General features: G+C 39.4%; 1 protein-coding gene and 1 pseudogene across 1 annotated transcript; both read right to left on the bottom strand.

Annotated features, from left to right (window-relative positions):
• Window positions 1–4,386: 4,386 nt before the first annotated feature.
• LOC119505343 lies at window positions 4,387–6,115 on the bottom strand (annotated as a pseudogene).
• A 15,278-nt stretch (window positions 6,116–21,393) lies between these two features.
• Window positions 21,394–22,353, bottom strand: LOC119545356 (olfactory receptor 13C8-like). The gene has a single exon (XM_037850835.1). It carries the CDS (start codon window positions 22,351–22,353, stop codon window positions 21,394–21,396), a length of 960 nt encoding a protein of 319 aa, XP_037706763.1.

Below are 22,353 nucleotides of genomic sequence, written 5' to 3'. Positions count from 1 at the left end.
ATAACTGTGGGGGGACAAATGTGACTGTCCACTCATCATACAACAAACTGAATTGGGAGGAATGCCCAAAATTGCAGCATAAAATCTGTAAGTAAAAACTGCAGATCCAAGCCCAGATACCCCTCCCCCCACAGCCTGAGCTGCAAAGCCTCATGGTGCTAGAGTGAAGCTCTCTCCCAGCAAGCAAATATAGCTCAGCTGAGCTCCATCTGGGGTTTTAAGTAACAAGTGTGGACAGCTCACTATGACCAATCCCCAAAACAAGCAGACAGAGGCTTTGGGTGACCACTAACCTTGGAGAGCTGGAGGGTGGCCACAGACTAGCCCTGAAGGGGGCTTTCTGTCCCTGTTTTGGCTCAGTGGAGAAAGCCTCAGCCATTTTCAGTTCCCAGAGCTCTGACCCAGACAAGGGTGGAGACAGCATAGGCAGACTCAACTCAAATGCTAATGAACTCTCCCTAGGGGGTATCTTCCCTAAGAGAAAAGGGGTAGGGCCCAGCTCTACTACCTGCCTTCCATTCAGAACCAGACCCCAGACCTGGGGGAAAACAGCCACAGGCCACACCTCCTTACACCAGTTTGGAGTTACAAGCTAGCAGGCACTACCTACTGGGCAGTAAAGCATAGTGACCTGAGGCATCAAAGGGTGTATCAATTTTCTAAGACACACTCTCAGGGGAACCAGATACTGACTATTTCTTCCTTCTGGGACCTGAACATGTTCTGGTCTGGGAAAACCTTACTGGGGTAACCAAGAAAACCATGCCTAGACAACAGAAAACTACAACCCATACTAAGAAAAATGAAGTTATGGCCCAGTCAAAGGAACAAACTTACACTTCAACTAAGATATAGGAATTGAAACAACTAATAATAAGTCAATTCAAAAAGTTTAGGGAAGATACGGCAAAAGAGATGAAACGTATTATGAAAACACTGGGTGTACATAAGGTAGAAATAGAAAATTCAAAAACCAATTGACAGAATCTACAGAAATGAAAGGCATAACACAAGAGATGAAAGACACAATGGAAACATACAAAAGTAGATCTCAAGAGGCAGAAGAAAACACAGGAACTAGAGAACAAGGCACTTGAAGAGATAGAGAAAAGAAAGGAAAAATATAAGTAATGTCTCCAGGAACTTAAGGGCAAAACAAAAAGCAAGAATGTACATACCACTGGTGTCCCAGAAGGAAAAGAGAAGGGAAAAGGGGCAGAAGCAATAATAGAGGAAATAATCAATGAAAATTTTCCATCTCTTATGAAAGACATAAAACTATGGATCCAGAAAGCGCAGCATACCCCAAACAGAATAGATATGATTAGGCCTATGCCAAGGCACTTAATAATCAGATTATTAAATGTAGAAGATAAAGAGAGAATTCTGAAAGCAGCAAGAGAAAAACGATCCATCACATACAAAGGAAGCTTGATAAGACTATGTGCAGATTTCTCAATAGAACCCATGGAGGCAAGAAGGAAACGGGGTGAGATATTTAAGACACTGAAAGAGAAAAACCACCAACCAAGAATCCTATATCCAGGAAAACTATACTTCAAATCTGAGGGAAAGCTTAAAATATTCTCTGACAAACAGACAATGACAGAGTTTGTGAACAAGATACCTGCTTTACAGGAAACACTAAAGGAAGCACTGCAGACAGAAAGGAAAAGACAGGAGTGAGAGGATTGGAACACAATTTTGGGAGATAGTAGCACAGCAATGTAAGTACACTGAACAAAGATGACTGTGAATATGGTTGAAAGAGGAAGGTTGGGACCACGTGGGACATCAGAACAAAAGATGAAGGATAAAAACTGGGACTGTGTAACTCAGGGAAACCAAGGGTTCTCAACAATTGTAATAAAAGGTACAGATAGATATGTTTTTACATGAGGTAGAACAATGGATGTTAACATTGCAAGGTGTTAGAAGTAGGGTGGGATTGGGGAGATATACAATCAATGCAAACTGGAGACTATAATTTACAGAAACATTGTATTATGCTTCCTTTAATATAACAAAGGCAATATACCAAAGCTAAATGCTTATGGGGGGGGGGACAGGGGAAGGGTATGGGACTCCTGGCATTGGTGATGTTGTCTGACTCTTTATTCTACTTTAGGTTAATGCTATCTTTCCTTTGCTTGCTTTCCAGCTGTCAAGTTTTGTTTTTTTCTCTCTCTCTCTCTCTTTCTTTCTTTTTCTTTTGTCTCTGTGCCTTCTTTGACTTTTCCTCCTTCTTTATGGAAAAAATGGAGATGTCCTTATATAGATAGTGGTGATGGTGCTGAATACATAAATATGTGAGTATACAGGGAACCAACAATTGCTTACTTAGGACAGAATGTATGGTGTGTGAACAAAACCATCTTCAAAGAAATGGGTTGATGAAGAAAACTTGAGGTCACTATATTGAGCAAAATAAGACAGACACATAAAGGCAAATATTGCAGGTTCTCACTGATATGGACTAATTAAAATATGTAAACTCATAGACATGAAATATAAGTTACCAGGATATAGAATGAGGCTGAAGAATGGGGAGCAGTTGCTCATTGTGAGCAGAATATTCAACTAGAGTGAACTTAAACATTTGGAAATGGACAGGGGTGATGGTAGCATGTTGTGAGAATAACTAACAGTGCTGAAAGATGTGTGAAGGTGGTGGAAAGGGTAATGTCAGAGTCATGTATGTCACCAGAAGGAATGTTGGAGGTTAAAAGATGGGAATGTATAAAACAGTGAATCTTGTGGTGGACAATGTCTGTGATTAACTATACAAATATTAGAAGTCTCTCTGATGAACTAGAACAAATGTATGACACTATCACTGGAAGTTAATAATAGGCATATAGGAGAAATATATACCTATTGCAAACTATATACTACGGTTAGTCATATTTTAACATTCTTTTATCAACAATAACAAATGCACTATACCAAAACTATGAATCAATAATCGAGGGGGGTGGGGTTAGGGGTATGGGAGGATTTGAGTTTCCTTTTTCTGCCTTTCTTTCTTTTCTGGGGTAATGAAAATGTCCTAAAAATTAAAAAAAAAAATAATTGTGGTGATGGATGCACAGCCGTATGATGGTACCATGGGCAATTGATTGTATACTTTGTACACTTTGGATCTTTGGATAGTTGTATGGTATGTGAACAATCTCAATATATATATATACCAATTGAGGAATCATAATCAATGGAGGGTGATGATGGGCCTATTTACTTTCTCTCATCCTGAAAAGTATGTTCTACATTACGTGGGACAATATGTGTACCTCTGATTATAACATAGAACATAATTCTCAGGAAGAAAGTTAGAAGACCTTTCATCATTACCCTCCCACCCTGTGCCAGTTTGGATGTATCATATCCCCCAAAGTGCCATTATATTTGATACAATTTTGTGGGGGCAGATGTATTAGTGTTGATTGGGTTGGAACCTTTTCATTGAGTGTTCCATGGAGATGTGACTCAATCAACTGTGGGTGAGACCTTTGATTGGATAATTTCTGTGAAGATGTTGCCCCACCCATTCAGGGTGGGTCTTAATTAAATCACTGGAGTCCTTATAAAAAGAGTTCACAGACAGAAGGAGCTTGGAGCAGCTAAGAGTGATACTTTGGAGAAGAGCTGCAGCTAAGAGAGGACAAAATGCCCCAAGAGCAACATTTTGGAGAATGGCATTTTGAAACAAAATCTGGGAGCAAGCAGACACCAGCCACATGCCTTCCAAGCTAACAGAGGTTTTCCAGATACCAATGGCCTTTCTCCAGTGAAGGTCCCCTATTGTTGATGACTTACTTGGATACTTTATGGGCTTAAGACTGTAACTTTGTAACCAAATAAACCCCCTTTATAAAAGCCATTCCATTTCTGGTATTTTGCTTAATGGAAGAATTAGCAAACCAGAACACATCCTGTTGTTCCACTGTCTACCTTCTAGTTCAGAAATGAAAAATTGTAAACCAGCAGAAAACAAGATAGTCACCCTCTATCATATGAGTACTAGTTTTGACATAGAATTAGAGCAAACATAATATTTATACGGATGCATAAGATGAACATAACTTAAATCACACAGTCATTTTTGAATCAAGGGAACCTAGTAATTATAGGGTTTTGTTGTATTCTATCTTTGGAAACTATAATTAACAATGTGGGAAACTGCCAAAATATTAAGTAAGAGTCCAAAGGCATTGAAATGGCAAGTATAACACATATCTGCTACACTGACAAAGGAAGAAAAATTAGACTGGAGTTAGATTTCTTCTTTGCAACACCAAAAGATAATAGAACAACATCTATCACATTTTTTAACAATATTTTCAGTTTTATTATAAAAATGCATACACAACAAAGATTGTCATTATATCATTTCTTGGTTCTACTTGCATTTAGTACTTGCTCTTGAGTAGCTTTCTTTGCTTTTACCATTTCCAAGAGTTCATCATTTCATGCAGTCCTTCTTTGTCCTGCCAGACATTGTTTCTGCTTTTTCCCATCTTTCAGGTGTATTCACTGAATATGTTTTCAAAGCCTGTTTCAAAAGTTTCTGGTCTTCTGTAGTCTAAGGGGTGGAATCTGTGCATGGCCCTTCAAATCTTCTGATGGTTTTGCATTGTCTGCTTGAGGCACCTCTCCATGTTCTTTTTAAAATTTATCAAAAGCCTTTGTGTTTATGTCATCTTTTTGATGAGGGTCAAGTTTTTGGAGACTCTTTGCTTTGCCAGTAACATCTTTGGCAGCTCTCTTGACTCCAGAAGAAGAATGTATATTCATGTAGTTGGCAATAACTTCCCATCTTGAATTCGTTCCAGTGGGGAAGAGGTTCACAGCTTTAATTAGTAATTGTAGATCATCTTCTGATGAATTTTCTCTGCCATTTCCATCCCTGCCAATTGGTTTCTCAGCATTCCTAGAAGCTTCCTCTTTCTCTTTTTTAATTTGCTCATTTATTTCTTGTCTGTTTTTTCCAGAGCAGCCTTTCCTGCTTCTTTCATAAATAATGTGTTTCATTCAAGTTTGTAAGCTTGTTAGTTCAAGCCGATCACAAAGTTTTTCCAGTTCTTCCATCATTTTTACCCACTCTGCCTCATTTTCAGAAAAGTGATTCCAGGTCTTGCATGAATTTCAAAGTTTTTGCCTTTCCTTTTTAATGGCATTGTTCTTGATATCTTTTTTCTTCTTTGCCAGCAATGCTTGCTGTCTAATTTCATCTTCTTCTTTCTCCTTAGCTAACCAAACAGCTTCAAATTCAGCTTGTCTTTGTTTTTCTTTAGCTTCTTGCTCCTTCAGTTTTGCTTCTGCTTTTGCTTTCCTTTCTGCTTCTTTTTTGGCTTTTTCTTCTTCCTTGAATTTTTTTTTTATCCTTGGATCACAGCTATATGCATTATCAACTAACGTTCTTATTCTGTTCATTTCTTCTTTTTTGCTTTTTGCCCTTGTTTATTTTTGCTTTTCAATCCATCTCCTCTCATCATGACATTCTGCTTTCTCTTTTTCTTCTTTATCTAAATAAGAAAATTCTCTCCAGGAATCAAAATTATACCAGAAGGAATAAAATGCATTGACATCTTCAAATGATGCATTCATATCACCAAGTTTAGGACATTTTTTCTTATTTGACCATCTGGAATTCCTTTCAAACACTGGGAAAAAACTTCAAAGGAATTGTCCTTTGTTTCACTTTTGGAAGGAATTTAGTTATCAAAAGTAGGCTCTGCACTGTCAAATGCTTGTCTTTTCACTGGATGGGACAACATTTCATAAACTGTAGTTATGCAAGTGAAGTAGTCATTGTCTCCTTTTATTGGTTCACCAATTGCTTTCCATTTGTCTGCATGATGTTTTAAAACCATTGCTTTATGAGCTGCTTTGATCTGTCTTTGTGTAGCTTTCTATCTACATGGCCAAATCCAAGAACTGCATAATAATTCTGGTTCTTCCTGTCTTTGGGATCAGTGTTTTCAGCATGATAAACTCATATAACTGCAATTCTTCATCTTCTGACTCCTTTGATAACTCTTTCTTATCCTCCAGTTCCAGAGGTCAGAACGTGGGTTACGGTGGTGCGCTGGCCGCCAGCAACACTTGGCAGGAGCAGCACGAAGGTGCAGGGGCCAGCCCCGCAGGCGGACTGGTTCACATCCCCAGCAGAGAGCGCTCAGCGTTTCGTCAGGCTCTGTCTCCCGACCGCAGTCTCACGCCTAGGCTCCAGGAAGCCCAGGAACCGGCGCATGGAGAAGACCAATAACCACTTCCGGGATGGAACTCTGGCGGTGCGGCAGCCAATCCTGCCCCACACCACAGCCGGCGTCTGGGGCAGTCTCTCCTCCGCTGCCCCAGATCCGACTGGGGACCAAGGCTTGCGAAGGAGCAGTTCCTAGACTCATTAATTCCCATCACTATAGTGCAGGTAGTTTTTCATTTCTAAACTCTACACTTGTCTCCCATCTGCTCTGGTCTTTTCATCCTCCCTCAAACTCATTTTTTTTGCCTCAAAATCTGCTCTTTTTCCTGATTCTGGTGTATCTGCTGATGGCACCAATTTTCTTTGACGGTTGGAAACCATTTACTTTCCCGTGCAGTGTTAACATCAAATTGATGAACGACTCCTATTTACCTTCATTCTATTTGTAGATCTAGCCACTACTTAGTGCCTCTCTAATATGTCATGCTCTTTACAAACACTGTTATTTAATGCCTCTACAATTCTGTGAGGTAAAGGGTAAATCAAAGTTCAGATATTTAAAGAAGTTACCCAAGGCAGCACAGTAAATGAATGACTAAATCAGGATTTAAACTCAGAGACTGAGCCAGGGTTAGTCCTGGAATTTGTTGGAAGCTGAAAAGAACCTAGACATGGTGAGAAGCCACAGGGAGACCGACTTTCACTTCTGTGAAGGAACTCTCCCTGCTCCCCAAAACTGCAGCATAGACACTGGAGACTGAAGCCCAGACTCTCTCCCCAGGGTTCTCTTCTGTCTCATGAATGGAGTAAGGGGTATCACATTTGATTTTGATGGAAAATGTTTTTGATCCAATAACACGAATCCCAGTCAAATTGGCACCTTTTTTCTTTGGAGACAAGAGAAGGACAACCTCAAATCAGCAGGGATACTGCAAAAAAAAAAAAAAAATGGTGTATCTTATATTAAATTGAATATAGATACATTAAGGGAATGATACACCATAATTAAATATGGCTTATTGAAGGGCTGTCAGGATGATTGTCCATTTAGACATAAATTAATAAGATTCCAACATTAATAGGTCAAAAGAAAAATATATGTTCTATTTTACAGATATCTAAAAGACATTTGGCAAAATTCAATACCTGTCCCTGATTTCAAAAATGCAAAAAAAACGGCAAGCAAAATGAATCCAATCTCTTTACGAAGGATAAAAATATCAGTTTAATCACTTACTTCCAAGACAACTAGAGGGATTTCTACTTGACAAATATGGTTTTATTTGCCCAGGTATCTCCAAAACCATATGGTCTTCCTAGGGCTGAAATGACCAATATACTAAATCTGGCAAAGGTCCAGTAGTTCAGCTCACTGTGGACATTCATATCCCATTAGCTCCATCTCTACTTCAGCCCCCAGCTGCTCCTGGGAAATTCATCAGACACCTTCATTGAAGTTCCCAGCTTGCGGCCTGCCTTTACAGAATTTGGATTTACCCATCCCAATACTTGCATGAGACAATTCCTATAATAAAATCTTATATATAAATATGTCAGTTCTGTTTCCTAGAGAACCCTGATTAATAGAGATTTGGGTTATTTCCTAATGATGGTGACTCCAACAAAGCAGTGGGCACCATGGCCTATTCATCTTGACCGCATCTAGGTTGAACAGCCATTTATGAAGTGCCCTTGCTAGGCCATGTCCCTTACTATCACAGATCCTAGATCATCTCCATGGTTCTAAGTCAGTCAATTCATAACAGTCAAGACTGCAGTGATTCAACCAGGATAATATACAAGGTGAATTAAAGCTTTGGCTACCTGCTTGAGTTCATTTTAAACTAAAATTTTAGAGGCTTCTGATAAAGCTGATGAAATGAATAAGTATATCCTTAAAAAGTGTTTGTAAAATCCACCAAGATACATTTAAAAACCTAAAAAACAAAAATTACATAGGAAATTTCATCCATACTAAACAGGAGAGTGGCTGCAACTTGACACTTGGGAGGCCTATCAGCAGACACAGTGTGATCTGTCTTAAGTATGAGAGAAAGCTGCAATCTAGCTAGGTGTTCTCTAATTTAATGTGCAGTGCGCATTCCTAAAAAGGAAGTTGGAAATATTGGGGAGAAGGATGCTTTCAAGGGTCGCAGCTGTGAATTCTCTAACATTCACTGTTATGTCATATCAGCTTGTTTCTTTTCTGATTGGTTGTTGCCTCTACCTTGTTTGTTAAATTCTTTTTAATTAACACCTTCAGACAGGGCCCAGTTTTAAACTTGATAATAACAAGGGAGTTAAATATATAGGAAAAAACATGGACCATGGCAACTTTATTTTCTCTATCTACCTCATGACATGAAGGAGGAGAGAAAAGTTTAGCAATAGCAAGCAGATCAATCTTTGCAAGTTATGACCACAGACAAATCAAACAGCTTTGAGCCAGGTGTCTTCATTCTGAGCCTTAGGACTCCACACTATCCTGGTCACCTGCTGGTGTGACCTGCTGTAAACTAGGTACCAGGTTGAATGCCACTGCTGAGTATTAGCTTCTGGATGTCAAATGAATCAAATTATAGATTTGCTTTTTGTCGTCATGAACATTTCCTTTGCTGGCTATAGCTGACCATGAGGTTTAGGTTCAGCTACTTCATGATGTCATTTCTTTGAAGCTGGTAGAAGGAAACTGTTGTCCATACAGAGAATGTGCTAATTTCATAATATTCAGTACTAGGGCAAAGAAGTACTTCAAACCATTTTTGGGTTTTTCATCTTCAGCCAAGATCAAGCCAGGGCTCCCTGCTTCTCCTGGGGGAGAGCCCTCCGTGGTGGATGGAGGGTAGTTAGAGAACAGGGTATGGAGGGTGTGATGGGTTGACAAACAACACAGGATCTAATAGATCAACATGGCCCAATTGCCTTCTCATATAAAAGTTATGTCACATAATTGGATAACAGTTAGAAGTCAGGCAAGGACACAGTCTAATTCTAAACCTTCTGAACAGGAGATTGGCTCTCTTTGATGGTTATGTTTTGTTTATCATTATGTTCTGAGCTTCTTTCGAAAATCAGCATTATAAGACCTACATTACTACTGAGGCTATGTCAGGGGGAGCACTAAAAATACTTAGCAATTGTTGAAAGAAGAACCTTTTCCATATTGGAACCAATACGCCAATATCATAAAGGATGCAGGCCTTAAATAATGGGTATACATATGGCTATTAGTGCTGCATTTGTTATAAAAGGAAGTTCTTACAAAAACAAAACAAAAAAGCTCATATCCGTGTTCCATGTACAGTGCTGGTTTCATTACATTCTTAGGAACATTCTGTTTAAGCATTAGCTTTTATTAATACATCGTATACATTTTTGTTTATTGATACATTTAAATTTCATTATTGTCTAATTATAAAAATGCTAGTGAGGGTGAAAAATGACTCCAAAAGCATATTGGTCATTTGAATTTCTTTGTTTTGAAAATATTATGTTGTCATGGGGGTTGGAGGATGACCAGGGAATCGGAAAAGTTATGATTTCTTGTTTTTCTTTTATTCACTTAATAGTATACCTGAGCTTGGAAGAATCATATGTATTGTCATTTTTCTCTTCAGCTTTGACTGATAGATGGGTTTGGATGTGTGATGTGATGTATAATGGGGGGAACAGATGTGTAAACCTTATTGCTTTAAGCCATTGAAAGTCAGGTTTTCTTTTACTTGCTGCGAAGTATGTTTACATTTATTGGCAGATATGGGCTCCTGATCCAGTTTCTTCTTTCTGGGTGGCTGCCTGGTTCTAACCTGTTGCTATGAATTAATCTTCTGTTTCCTGTCTGCTGCCTTGTATCCAAAATTCCAGACTTTTCTAAGTGTCCACATTTTTTCAAGCCTATCCAGTTGTTGCTCAGCTCCCTAAAGACATGAGCTCTTTCAAACCACTTCCATGCTCACATTTGGTGTTCCATTGCATCCAGGGCAGAGCTAGCACACACTGCTTCTCCTGGAGCTCTGTGGAGACTGGGGATGTGTGGTGAGCAGAGTGTGAGAGGGAGGGGTCTGATAAGAGAACACAGTTCCTCCTGGGTCAGCATGGCCCATTTGCCTTCTCACAGCAGGTGCCTGTATCCAATGCTACCAGGGGTCAAGGAAACAGGTACTGAAAAATTTTAATCATGATTGGTGCTAAGTCATGTTAAAAACAGTACATTCATTTGGGATGTTCATATTTAAGTCCTCTAAAATTACATGACAAATTTGAACCATCATGAAAAATTCCCAATAAAGGTAAAGTGGTTGAATCGACCCTGGTGCTCGGCCTCATATTTGTATCATATGCGGCACAGATAGATTCTGAATGGATTATCTCATGGAGATCTGATCATGTGACCACTGTTGAAACCTTAGGCACCTACATCTTAACATTTCTTTAATAGATGCTCACATACCTCGCTAGATACAGAGAATTTATCTGTCTTCTCTAAGAGAACTCTAGTTGAACAGGTTGCTCTTTGGGGTAGTCAAGATTATTGCAGCATGATTCTAAATGGATGTGATAAGTAGCCGTGCTACAAAGGTGCTCAGATTAGTATGATCATTTCTTTACCATTCTTCCTTTATGGGCCATTCATCGTTTTCCTGTCCCTGAACACTTGCTTTGTGCCATCTTTAAATATCTCACTGTAGTTGACGTAAATTCAGTGTTCGGAAAACTCTTAATGTTTATTGTTTCCTACTCTGGGGGCTGCAGAATTCACCCTTGTAGTGTCCTAACCCACAGCTGCCCTGGATATATGTGAACAGTGCAGATGAAAGAACTCTCCATTTCCAAAGTTGCATCATTCTACTTTCTACGAGTTCTATTTTTTAAATCACAACATTAATTGTTTGGACACTCAATTAATCTCCCAAGATCAGTATGAACTACTGCATAATTTCATGTCTTTTGGGAGTCACAATCTCAACTATATCTACTACTATATAATTAATGTATTTCAGTAAAACAGATTGGGTGTGAAACAATATGGAGGGGTGAGGATTGTGGCAAGTCTCTTAATTCCATGTAGCTAAACAAAATTCACATGCTGTCGTATTCCCTTTCCCACCAATCTGTTACCTCTGACTCTCTGCTCCATGTTTTGATTAGAAGATGACTTTCTTACTCTAATTACATCTTTTGCATGACTTTGTGTTGGCAGCACATAGCACATTGCTTTCTCTTCTCAAAATTAAGTGATTCCAGTTTTAGAATTTTCCACATGATGATCTCACCTACTCTTTCTTTCTCTAAAGAGGAGAAATGGATCTCTTGGGAACAGCCTCAGATACTCTCCAAAAAACTTGTGGAGGGAAACATGTTGTTGTTTAAAAGTTACAAGTTTACTTTAACATGCTTGGCTTTAGACTGTGTCAGGCACAAGGGACCTCATCCCTGTGTTCCCTATTTGCACTCTGATATCAGAGAGAAGTGGGTCAGTCAACTTTTAATGATGTCCTCTGAGATGTGGTTCCTGCTCAGGAATAAATGTTAGACTGTGCCGTTTATTCCTGCAGGAGGAGATTACCAGCCTATGTAGTAACAAGCAGAAAAGAAATAATGCCTTCCCGGGCCTCCTGGCCTCTTTGGAAACATCCTGTTTTACATAGTTGAAGGTCATGTAGACCTAAAAATTGTCATTGTTTGCTAAAGAGATAGATAGGAAGGTCTTGGTAGATCTCTTGATAGAGGGAGAACCTTGAGAGATATGATGGGATATTGGGAAGTGTGGATGGATTTTGGAGTCTAAATTGTGCTCCACTCCCCACCAGGCTGCTTCCTAGCTGTGTGTCCTAGGGCAATTCATACAACTTCTTTGGATTCTACTTTACTAATTGTACAAAATCATGTATCTCCTGATATTTTTATGAGGATTAAATGCATCTGCCATATACATGATGTTTAATGTGGTCCCTTCCTTGGGCTACAGAAAACATGGGTCACTGAAGTTTTATCATCCTGAATTATTCTGCAACAGGAAAGCCATGTTGTCAGCGATAGTCTTATGGTTTGCTGTGCAGGCTCAGTAAAATCACTGCTCTTTCCTCTTCGGTTAGGGTTCTCCTGCTCCTCTGAGAATTTTGGACTTGCCGGTGGTGGCTCTCTGTAGCCTGCCCTACAGGAGACATTGCTGAGCACATTGGATCCAAGAACCTCTTCTCCACATCGATGTCTCTGATCTCTCTAGTGTCTTTTCTTAGGAACAGGAAAGTCCCTCTTTAGGCTCCCTGAGACTCTCCCATTGTGATGTCAGTGACAGTACACAGTCAGTGTTTTTCTACCTCTTAGGAAGCCTATTCATCTCCTTTTAGTGATCTCCTTTCTTTCTTCCCTTGAAAGAAGAGTGTGGTTTGTAATTGTTGCTCTGCTGTTCTCAAATACTGCAAAGACATTTCCTACAAATGTTTGTACCAAGAATTACCCTATCTCCAGCGCCAAACTGAGTGCTCATAATTAGTGTCTAATGTTCTACCTCCGTGTCCTGGCTGCATGCCCACCCTCTGACACCCCAAGCAAAACCTGTTGTTACAACCCAGCTTAGCTCCCAGACTGAAGAACACACCAGGCGCAGAGTTAGATTTGAGTTTAATAGGATTTACATGTGGGAGATGATTTGTTCCATGGCGGTGGTGGGCTGGGAAAGATGGAAGTTGGTGGTCTGCAAAAGCACGGGGTGCCAGGGGCTGGTTTACAAGGGTTAGGACAAGAAGGGTGTGAGAGCAGAGTTTTGGCAGTGTCTTGTGATACAAGGGTGAGGAAATTTATTATCAGCAGTGATCAGGGGAGAGGAGTTTCAGTGATCCGTTTACAATACATTTTTTCCTCCCCTGGGGAGGTCTCATGACTGTTAAGTTCTGTCCCAGTCAAGCAGGTGGCTATGTGAAATCACAATGGAGGGGGGGTCCAGGCCCTGGGTTCCCACACCTGCTTATAATTGAACTCCCCCCTATTCCTTCTCCTCCTTGGTTTGTCTAATTGCTACCCTTCCTCTAGAGTGAGAGAAGTGCTATAAAGTATGGATGAAAGAACTAGTGTGTTTAATCCTCCTAACCAAAGAGAAAACAGGTTCAGAGAGGTGAAATCACTGACATAGGTTATAAATCAGTGAGGTCGATGTAGAGGTTAGATTCCAACTTAGACTGTATGATTGCTCCAGTTAGTGGTTTTCTGCATCCCTTAATAAACTGAAAATTCTTAAACCATCTCATCTTCCCTCAAGTGCATCATGCTGAAAACCCACGATCTTAGGTTTACTCAGCAGGTTTTCTGGTTGGTTAAAGCCCTTGCTTCCTAGCACTTCCTGTCCATTGTCTGTTAGCACAGGGATTTTCATGGGCTTCTCAGGGGGACAATGCAATACTGGGTCAAATCAAGGTCAAAAATTGTCATCCACTCTTATTCATGAACCTCTCCCACAATCACTGCAGGACCTGATCACAACAGTCCCCTGAGATCACTATAGATCCAGTTAACAGCCTTGGAGAAATGCTGAGGTTAAATCCAGTGAGGACGTCTTACCTTTCCTGCCCTCTAACACCTTTGCATTGTTTTTCTTAACTTAGATGTGCTAGATTTCAGGATATTTCTCTCCCAATGATTAGGCATCTAAAGGACAGAATATGTATTTTGCACTCAAAAGGCTAAGGTTAAAAGCCTAGCTTTACCACTCACCATCTTTGTGATCTTAACCTGTGTGAATCTGTTCATCTATAAATTGAGAGCAGAAGACATCCTTTGCAAGATTATTGTGTAGATTTAATGAGGAAAACAGATGTGAATAAAAAATACAATTTCTGATATATTGGCACAGCAGTGAAATTCTCTCGGCAGTTTCTTTTCCTTGTCATCCTTTCCCTGTTGCTGCCTTCTCTCTCCCTAAGCCAGGTCTCCTATAAGAAGTTAAGAGTGAAGAGTTCCCTCAAAAAGCTGATTTTTCTGTTTCCATCAAATTTTAATATGCAGGATTCAATTATTTTCATTTCTTAGGATTGTCCTCCTGAGATACTTATGGATATCTCTGCTAAGATATTGATATTCAAAGTATTTTAAAAAATTGTGTATGTCACAGCCACCAACCAGTCACTAACTATCATGCTGTACTAGTGGGCACAGCCTGGTTCTTTGTGCTCTTAAATTTCATGGTCCTTTATTCTCTGACCAGTAAGCAGGGCAGATATTTAGCTGGCACACTTTAAGGCAGCCATACTGGTTGTTTATGGCAGGCATGCATTCTGATTTATCAGAGCACTTGGCATAGCAGTGGTTAAATATATTGAATATCACTGCTCCTCAAGAGTCATTTAGAAGCATGTTTTAAAAATTCCAGTGCATGGATCTTTAAAATTAATTAACAAATTACCCTTAACTTAATTTTATTTAGGAAAGAGACTGTGGACTATTTAATATAATTTCTTTGAAATTCACTGATGCTTGCTTTTCAGCCTAATGTAATATCAATTTCTATATATTTTGCATACATGCCTTGGAAGAATATGTGTTCCCTTGTAGTTGGCTTGTTAAACTAGTTAGATGTTTTGTTCAAATGTTTAATACTCTTGCAAATATTTATCTCTTTGTTCTCTCAATATCTGAGAGAGAGACAGTTAAAGCGAGTTTTGTTTTATATATTGAGGCAATTTTATTAGGTAGATAAAGTTTAGAATTACACATCTCCCTGGTGAAATGAACTCCTTATCATAATGTAACTACTTCTTTTACTATTAATAATGCTTTTTTGTCTTAAAATCTTTTGTCACATTATTTGCCTAGTTTATTTTTTCTATCTTTCATTTTAACTTGTATATTTTCTTACGCATTAGATGTCTCTTGTAAATAACGTCTTTCTTGATTAAAAATAGTTATGTCTGTTAGAAACAAGCACTATACCTAAAAAAAACACTCACCCAATTCCGAAGGAGAAAAGAATTTGTTCACGATCTTGCAGGAGTGGGCACACCACCAAAGAAAATGTGGCAGGCAGGCCCAACAACAGAATACAGCAACATTTTATATCCTAAGTCTAACACATAAGTCCCTCCCCTGTTTCTGCATTGGCTGGATACTCCAGAGGGTACAGCCTATCTGAGAGAGCTAACTAGACCGCCTTTGGGATTTTAAATTGTACAGCCTATCAGAGAGAGCTCATCCAGTTTAAATTTCCCACCGAGAGTTGCCACCTTTGATTATAGGTAGCACCAACTCTGGGCTTACATCAGGGGCTCTCTCCGTCCCTTTAACCGTGGAGCCCATTTGAGCCAGTCTTGTTTAGTTTCCATTTTCCCTACTCCTCCTTGCCTTTATGTGAAAGCTAAACTTTTTTACATATCCAATAGAACAATACTATTTTTAAACTGCTGAGTTTAGTCCATTTACAGTGATTGTGGTTACTGATCCGTCTGGGCTTATTTCTGCCATATTACTTCTTAATTTTCATATGTCTATGCTCCTTTTTCTTCCATTGCCATTTTTTGATTGCTCTTTTTGGTTAATTTGCCTCTTCATTATTCCATTTTTTTTTCCTTTACAGAAAGTTATAAATCCACTGTGTATTTTTTTGTTGTTACTCTTGAAATCTTGCGAAACAACCAGGCTTAAACAAGTCTAAAGGAAAATAATATCAACCTCCATTACAGACACTGCATAGGCTTTAGAAGGCTTTAATTGCTATCATCTCCCCTTATGTAATATCGTTTCCCAGTATTTTCGTTTACTTTTAAAATATTCTACAAATCAGGCATTGTTGTTTTGTTGTTCTATACCAGGGTTTCTCAGCTGCAGCACTGTTGACATTTGGGGCCGGATAATTCTTTGCTGTGGTGGGACTGCCTGTGCATTGTAGGACAGGACGTTTAGCAGCCTGCCTGGTCTCTGGCCCCTAGAAGCTAGTAACAGCTCCCTAGTTGTAACAAATAAAAATGTCTCTGTATATTGCCTGTTGTCCCCTGGGTGGCAAAATTTCCTCCTATTGAGAACCATTTTATAATGTTTATTTATATTTTAATGCATCCTTACAATTCTAGTCTTGCATCCCAGATGATATATTTGGGGTCATTTCCCTTCCATTAAGTGTTTCCTTAGTATTTCCTTTAAAATTCCTTCATCCTCATTTTAAAAAGACCACTTTGATGGGTACATAATTCTAGATATTCTCTCAATAGTTTGAAGATACTCTTCTAGTGACTTGATTTATATTACTGTTGTAGAGAATTTTCTGTAAGTCTGTCATTCTTTTGTAGATAATAAAGTTCCTTTTAAGATACTTTTTTCTTTTTATTGTTTCACCATTTCACTGTGATGCATTTAGGCCTACACATACACACACACACACACACACACACACACATATGTACACACACATGTATATGCAAATTTTGACATCTTCAGTTTGTAGACACTATGTTTTTGAATATGAGTATTCATATATTTGGTTGACTTCAGAAAATTCTTGGCAGTGTTTCTTAAAAAGCTGATTTTCCTCCACTGTTGGAGAACAAATTACCCAGGAACTGGACTCTGAAAGGGAGATTATCATGCAGGAAGTTTTGGGGGGAGCATTTATAGGGTAAACACCTGTGAGAAATGTGAGTGAATTTGGCTGGAAAATATTTACAAGAAAGGCCTCTCTGATTGCACAGGGAGCTCTAGAGCTGGGATGGCTCTACAGAACTGCCCCAAACTGAGGCAAAGGGTCTTTTATATTCCTGCATCAACCAGTCATTGCATGTAGCCTGAACCCTGGAAATGGACATGAACTTGGGTAAGGCTTGTCTTTTTAGACAAAGGCAATCTCTGGAGAGGAACCCAGTTGTGAGCTACCAGTTGTCAACAGTCTGAGCAGCTGTGAGAATGAGTACTTTGGTCTTGAATGGAGAGCAGAAGGCAAACCACAGCCTTCATTACATTGTTCCTTTCAAGTCTTTCTTTTTAGGAATGTAATCACCACTATAGACAGTCTTCCCATTTTTACCTCATCTTCAACTATTTGTCTTTTTGGGGGTGCATTCTGGAAAATTTCTCAATATATATCTTCCAATTTATTAATTTTTCTTTTTGCCCATTTTTAATATGGAATTCAACCACATATTAAGGATTTACTTTAGGAATAATATACCCCAGAGTTTCTGGTTCTGGAACAAGATGGCAGAAATTCATTTTCCCTGTTCCTGCTCCTTTAAATTCAACTAAGTACCCTGAACTTATTCAATAGACAATCATAAAATGACTCTGAAAGGTGGAAAGAAGAAAATGGACTGGCAAGGAACCTCAGAACTTGAAGCATGTCACCATGGTAAGCTTCCTGGCTTGGTAGATTGAATCACGTCCCCTACAAAGATGTGTTTTGTGTAGGAGAATAACAATTTGTGTAACACTCATTTCTATTCAGCCGTTTCCTGGCTGTTTTAGCTAGACCAATTAGGCAAGAAAAAATAACATGCATCCAGATTAGAAAGGAAGAAGTAAAACTATCTCTATTTGTGGATGACATCATCTTGTATAGAGAAAATCCTAAACAATTCACTAAAGAAAACTATTAAAATTAAAAACTATGTTCAGTAAGCTTACAGGATACCAGATCAATATAGAAAAATCAACTGAATTTCTATTTACTAGAAATGAACAACCCTGTCTTCTTTCTTGTTTTTTTTCTGTATTTTTATCCTCTTCCTTTGGATGGGTCAAAGGGATGTTTCTGTGTTTGTTTTGTACTCTTTTATTTTACATCTTAATATTTTAAAATGTCAACTCTTGGATTTGCTCCCTGGAATGTCTGTTTCCTAGCTTTGTAACCAGGTGGTGATAATTTGGAGGGTTTTTATTTTTTTGAGTCTCAGCCCTCCAATCAGGAACCTCCCTCTCCTGGAAATCTGAAGCCAGCAGGCCTTTGTCCCAGACTGCCTCTAGCTTTTTGCACTCCTTTCATTGTCCCAATGCTGCTTTTACCAAGAAGGCAAATTCTGAGAGGAGGGCCACCCTGGGGAGGACTTTCCCAGTTGGGTCTTTCCCAGCCGAAACAGAGCCAGCGACCCATGAATGGGAGGCAGACCGGCTCCAAAGTGTCCTGTGGAGGGGGTCAGGAAGGGAGCCAACAACTCTGACAGCTCCCCAATGCCCAGCTTCCCATGCCTGCCCAGCAAATGCAGCCCTTCAGCTGACTTTCCCCCACAGCCCTGAGGAAGCCCTGCATCTTGAGATCTCCACCACCTCTGCCCTTGTCCTGGGGGGGCTTAAACTATGGCTGCTGCTGCCTGTGTCCCAGAAGAGTTGAAACAATATTGTCCTCAGAGTCAGGACCCAGTGATCTGAATTTGCTAATCAAAAGCCGTGATCAGTGATGGGCTGTTGCTCCCTCCTGTTCATGGGGAAGAGGATGTTTCTGTCCCTTTCTGTCAGCAGCAACTAGCCAAGGGCTGGACTCCATGGTGGCCTGTAGCTGCCACGGAGAGAGAGCAATTTATAGAGCTTTACCGTAATTCATCAGCCTCTTCCTCTTGCTCTTCCTTAGATGCTGTGCAGTGTTCTTCTGGCCTCTGGAATTTCAACATGGTTGTTTCAGATAGTTCTGCCTGTTTAATAGTTGTTTTGGGAGGAGGACTGAGTCCTGGAGCTCCCTACTCTGCCATCTTCCCCAGAAGTCTGTTAATAGATATTTAATTAATATTACTCATTAGGACATTATGTATTGTATTTAATATAGTAGGGATCTTGGGTTGAGTTTCTTAGACAACTGGAGTCCAAATGTTAGACATCCCACATTCTCATTGTGAATTCAAATATTTTCACATTTCTGATACTAGATTTTCTCTTCTGTAAAGTTGGAGAAATATTAATTCCTTGAAGAGATTTCATGGGGGTCCAGTAATATAAACATGAGAATTTGTGTTAGAAACTATACATACACTCCTAAAGTTTTTTTTTTTTCATTTGCTTATTAACCTATGCACTTATTCAACAAATATAGAAATAGCATACCATGTTCCAGGCATTGAACTTAGGTGGGTACTAAGAATTCATCAGTGAAGAAAACTGATTTATATTTATGTTTATTTGTTTATTTTCCTCAAGAGCCAAAGATTATCCTTTTTCCTGGGTATTTATAAACTGTTCAATCTTCTTCTTTCTTTTGATTATGTGCTTATTATGAAGATGCTATTTTATGTTATGCTAAAGAGACTCATAATCTACATTTTAGAAATAAGAAAACATCTTCAGAAGAAAAATGAATGTCTTCTCCAGTTCCTTCTGATATTTAGTTGTGTATGGAAATGATAGTCTGACCAACTCTGTTGTTCGGGCTCTATCTGATTCACTGCATCTCTCAAGCAGAGAATTATATATTAATATCACATTTAAAGACACCTCAAGAGAGACTAAAGTCTTCATTGTACTATTAATTTACCAGAAGTGAAAGCTAAATGACAGACTGCAACCTCTGAAGATCTGGCAATGGTAGGCTCCTGGTTCAGGAGTATGGAAAAAATGCAAACTGAAACCAACACTGGAAGCAGCTGAGCAGCTGCCACTTCCCTAATGGAAAACCACAGCTGGGTGATGCTGACAGGAACAGGAAACAAGTTAGAGGCAAGTCCCATATCTTTGCCAAATCTTCAAATCTCCTTCTGTCTCTTTTGGTAGAGTCTGATGGAAGCCAGCTGGCAAAGGGAAAAGTATGTTTTTTGGTGTCATGACTCTAACTCACAAAGCAGAAAATAGAACAGTGGGTTTAAGCTGAGAGAGTAGTTTAATAAAATCAAAGTTGTTCCATAAAAAAGTAGGAGGACAATTTTGTGCCTACTAATGCTTTATGACCAATTAAAGAACATCCAACACCAATATTAATTAAATATCCAATGGCTATGCATGGATTAACTCAATCTAATCAAATACCAATAATTACCTATTAACAAGACAGGAAGATATTATGGAATTTCCCTTACAAGTTAGAAGTAGGTACAGTCTTTTACTTTAGATTTGTATTCTGTATTTCCATAAAGAAGAGTGCTTCTTTCCTTTATTGGCATTATGTGACTCAATTTCCTCATTGGAAGTGGAACTTTCATTCTCCAGATTGGTGCAGTCACATGGAACTAACCTTCAGTCACTAAAGATGATCTCCCTCTTGGGTCCTCTCTGTCTTCATCCCCAATCCCGCAAACCACGAAGCTCCTCAGTCCATTGAGCAGCTTGGTCCTTTCTCCTTGGCCATTGCTTGCCCTCATACTATAACTTTTGTCAGTCACATGCTCTGCCGTTTGATAGATATTGTGATGAATGCAGAAGAAAAAAGGTCCTAATTACAACCTAGTCCCTTCTCAAATCCAAGAGGAACTCGCTGCTACCATGTCATTTGTATTTTATTAGGTTAAAACTTAGGGTGCAATATCAGGGAACTCTTTAAGCTGTTTTAGTCTTATTATGTGACCAATCTCAGAAAAGCTGTGGTAGCTGGTGGATAAAGTTGTTCCTCTGCATTACAGTACAGATCACACACACACAGATATAAAAGGCAATGCCCTATCTACTGCTATTCATATGACACAATGTCAATATAGTTCATTTTGAAAATAATATATTTAGTCAACTCTCCTTTTGAATAACATATTACCTCATCCATTTCTGGTTTCATAAATTATGAGGCTCATTTATTTATTCAAAAAATACTTACTGAGCACCTAAAATATGCCAGACTCTGTTCTAGGCCTTTGGGAGGCTGGAGGGTAATAAACACATAGGTTCCTAACAGCAGGTATCTGATAAGCTTGGGAGACAGAAACAGTAAAGTAACTGAAAAATTTAAAAGTGAATATGTACTACAATGTCATGTGTTGATTATTATTAATGCTGCCTAATTAATTAATCATGTACTCACTTATAGGGTACAAAGGATTTTTTTAGAGTAACTTTTACCTTGTTTACCTTCTGAAGTTTAAAAAGTGATTCATTCTCACTGGAGATTCTTGAGGTATTTTTAGCATTTTGTATTTCCACATATTTTACAATCCTGACCATATTTAGTTAGAACAGAAAATTAATAATAACAACAGGAACCAAAATATCTCTGTCACATGGTTTTGAATGACACATGGGAATTTCCCCTTTCTGAATTTCATGTCTGCCACAATTCTGAATGCCGAGTCCCACAGTCAGCGTTCCTACTCCACAGGGAAGAGTTTCCCACCCAGCATGTTCCTCACTGCAGCCTTCACATCCTTGTTCCTCAGGCTATAGATGAGGGGGTTGAGCAGGGGGGTCATTACTCCATAGAAGAGGGAGATGAGGGCTTCAGTGACGTCTTGATCATTTGTGTCAACAGGATCTTTAGACTTGGGCTTTGCGTACATGAAGAAGATGGTTCCATAGAATATAATCACCACTGTCAGGTGAGCTGAGCAGGTGGAGAAAGCCTTACGTTTTCCTTCACTGGAAGGTATCTTCAGAATAGTGGCAATGATAAAAATGTAAGACGTAGAAATTACTAGCAGTGGAATAACCAGAACAATCAGATTTGAGCCTGCCATGCTGATCAAATTGGTTGAAATATCAGCACAGGCCAGTTTCAGGACAGCCAGGATTTCACAGACAAAGTGGTGAATGACGTTATTAGCACAGAATGGTAACTGCATTGTGAGAGATGTCTGCACCATGGAGTCCACTAGCCCAGTGACCCAGGACCCAGCTGCCATGGGCACATAGGCAGCCTTTCTCATGATGATGGGGTACCTCAGTGGGTAGCAGATGGCCACATAGCGGTCAAGTGCCATCATGCCCAAGAGGACACATTCAGTGGCCCCCATGGCAAAGGAGAGAAACATCTGCATCATGCACCCAGAGAAGGAAACCCTTTTCCTCACTGTTAGGAGGCTGTCAAGAATTAGTGGGACAGAGGAGCTTGTGTAGCATATGTCCAGGAAGGAAAGATTGCAGAGGAAGAAGTACATGGGGGTGTGCAGATGGGAATCATAGATGATTACTGAGATGAGGACTCCATTTCCCAGCAGGATCATCAGGTACATCCATAAAACCAGCACAGAGAGAACTGCCTGGACCTTTGGGTGGGCAGAGAGCCCGACCAGGATGAATTCCGTCCAGACGGAATCATTGGTCCTTTCCAT

The sequence above is a fragment of the Choloepus didactylus genome, chromosome 10, assembly GCF_015220235.1.
Source record: "Choloepus didactylus isolate mChoDid1 chromosome 10, mChoDid1.pri, whole genome shotgun sequence".
Classification (NCBI taxonomy): Eukaryota; Metazoa; Chordata; class Mammalia; order Pilosa; family Megalonychidae; genus Choloepus; species Choloepus didactylus.
The sequence above is the reverse complement of the archived record's forward strand: the minus strand, read 5'-3'. Positions and strand labels throughout refer to the sequence as shown.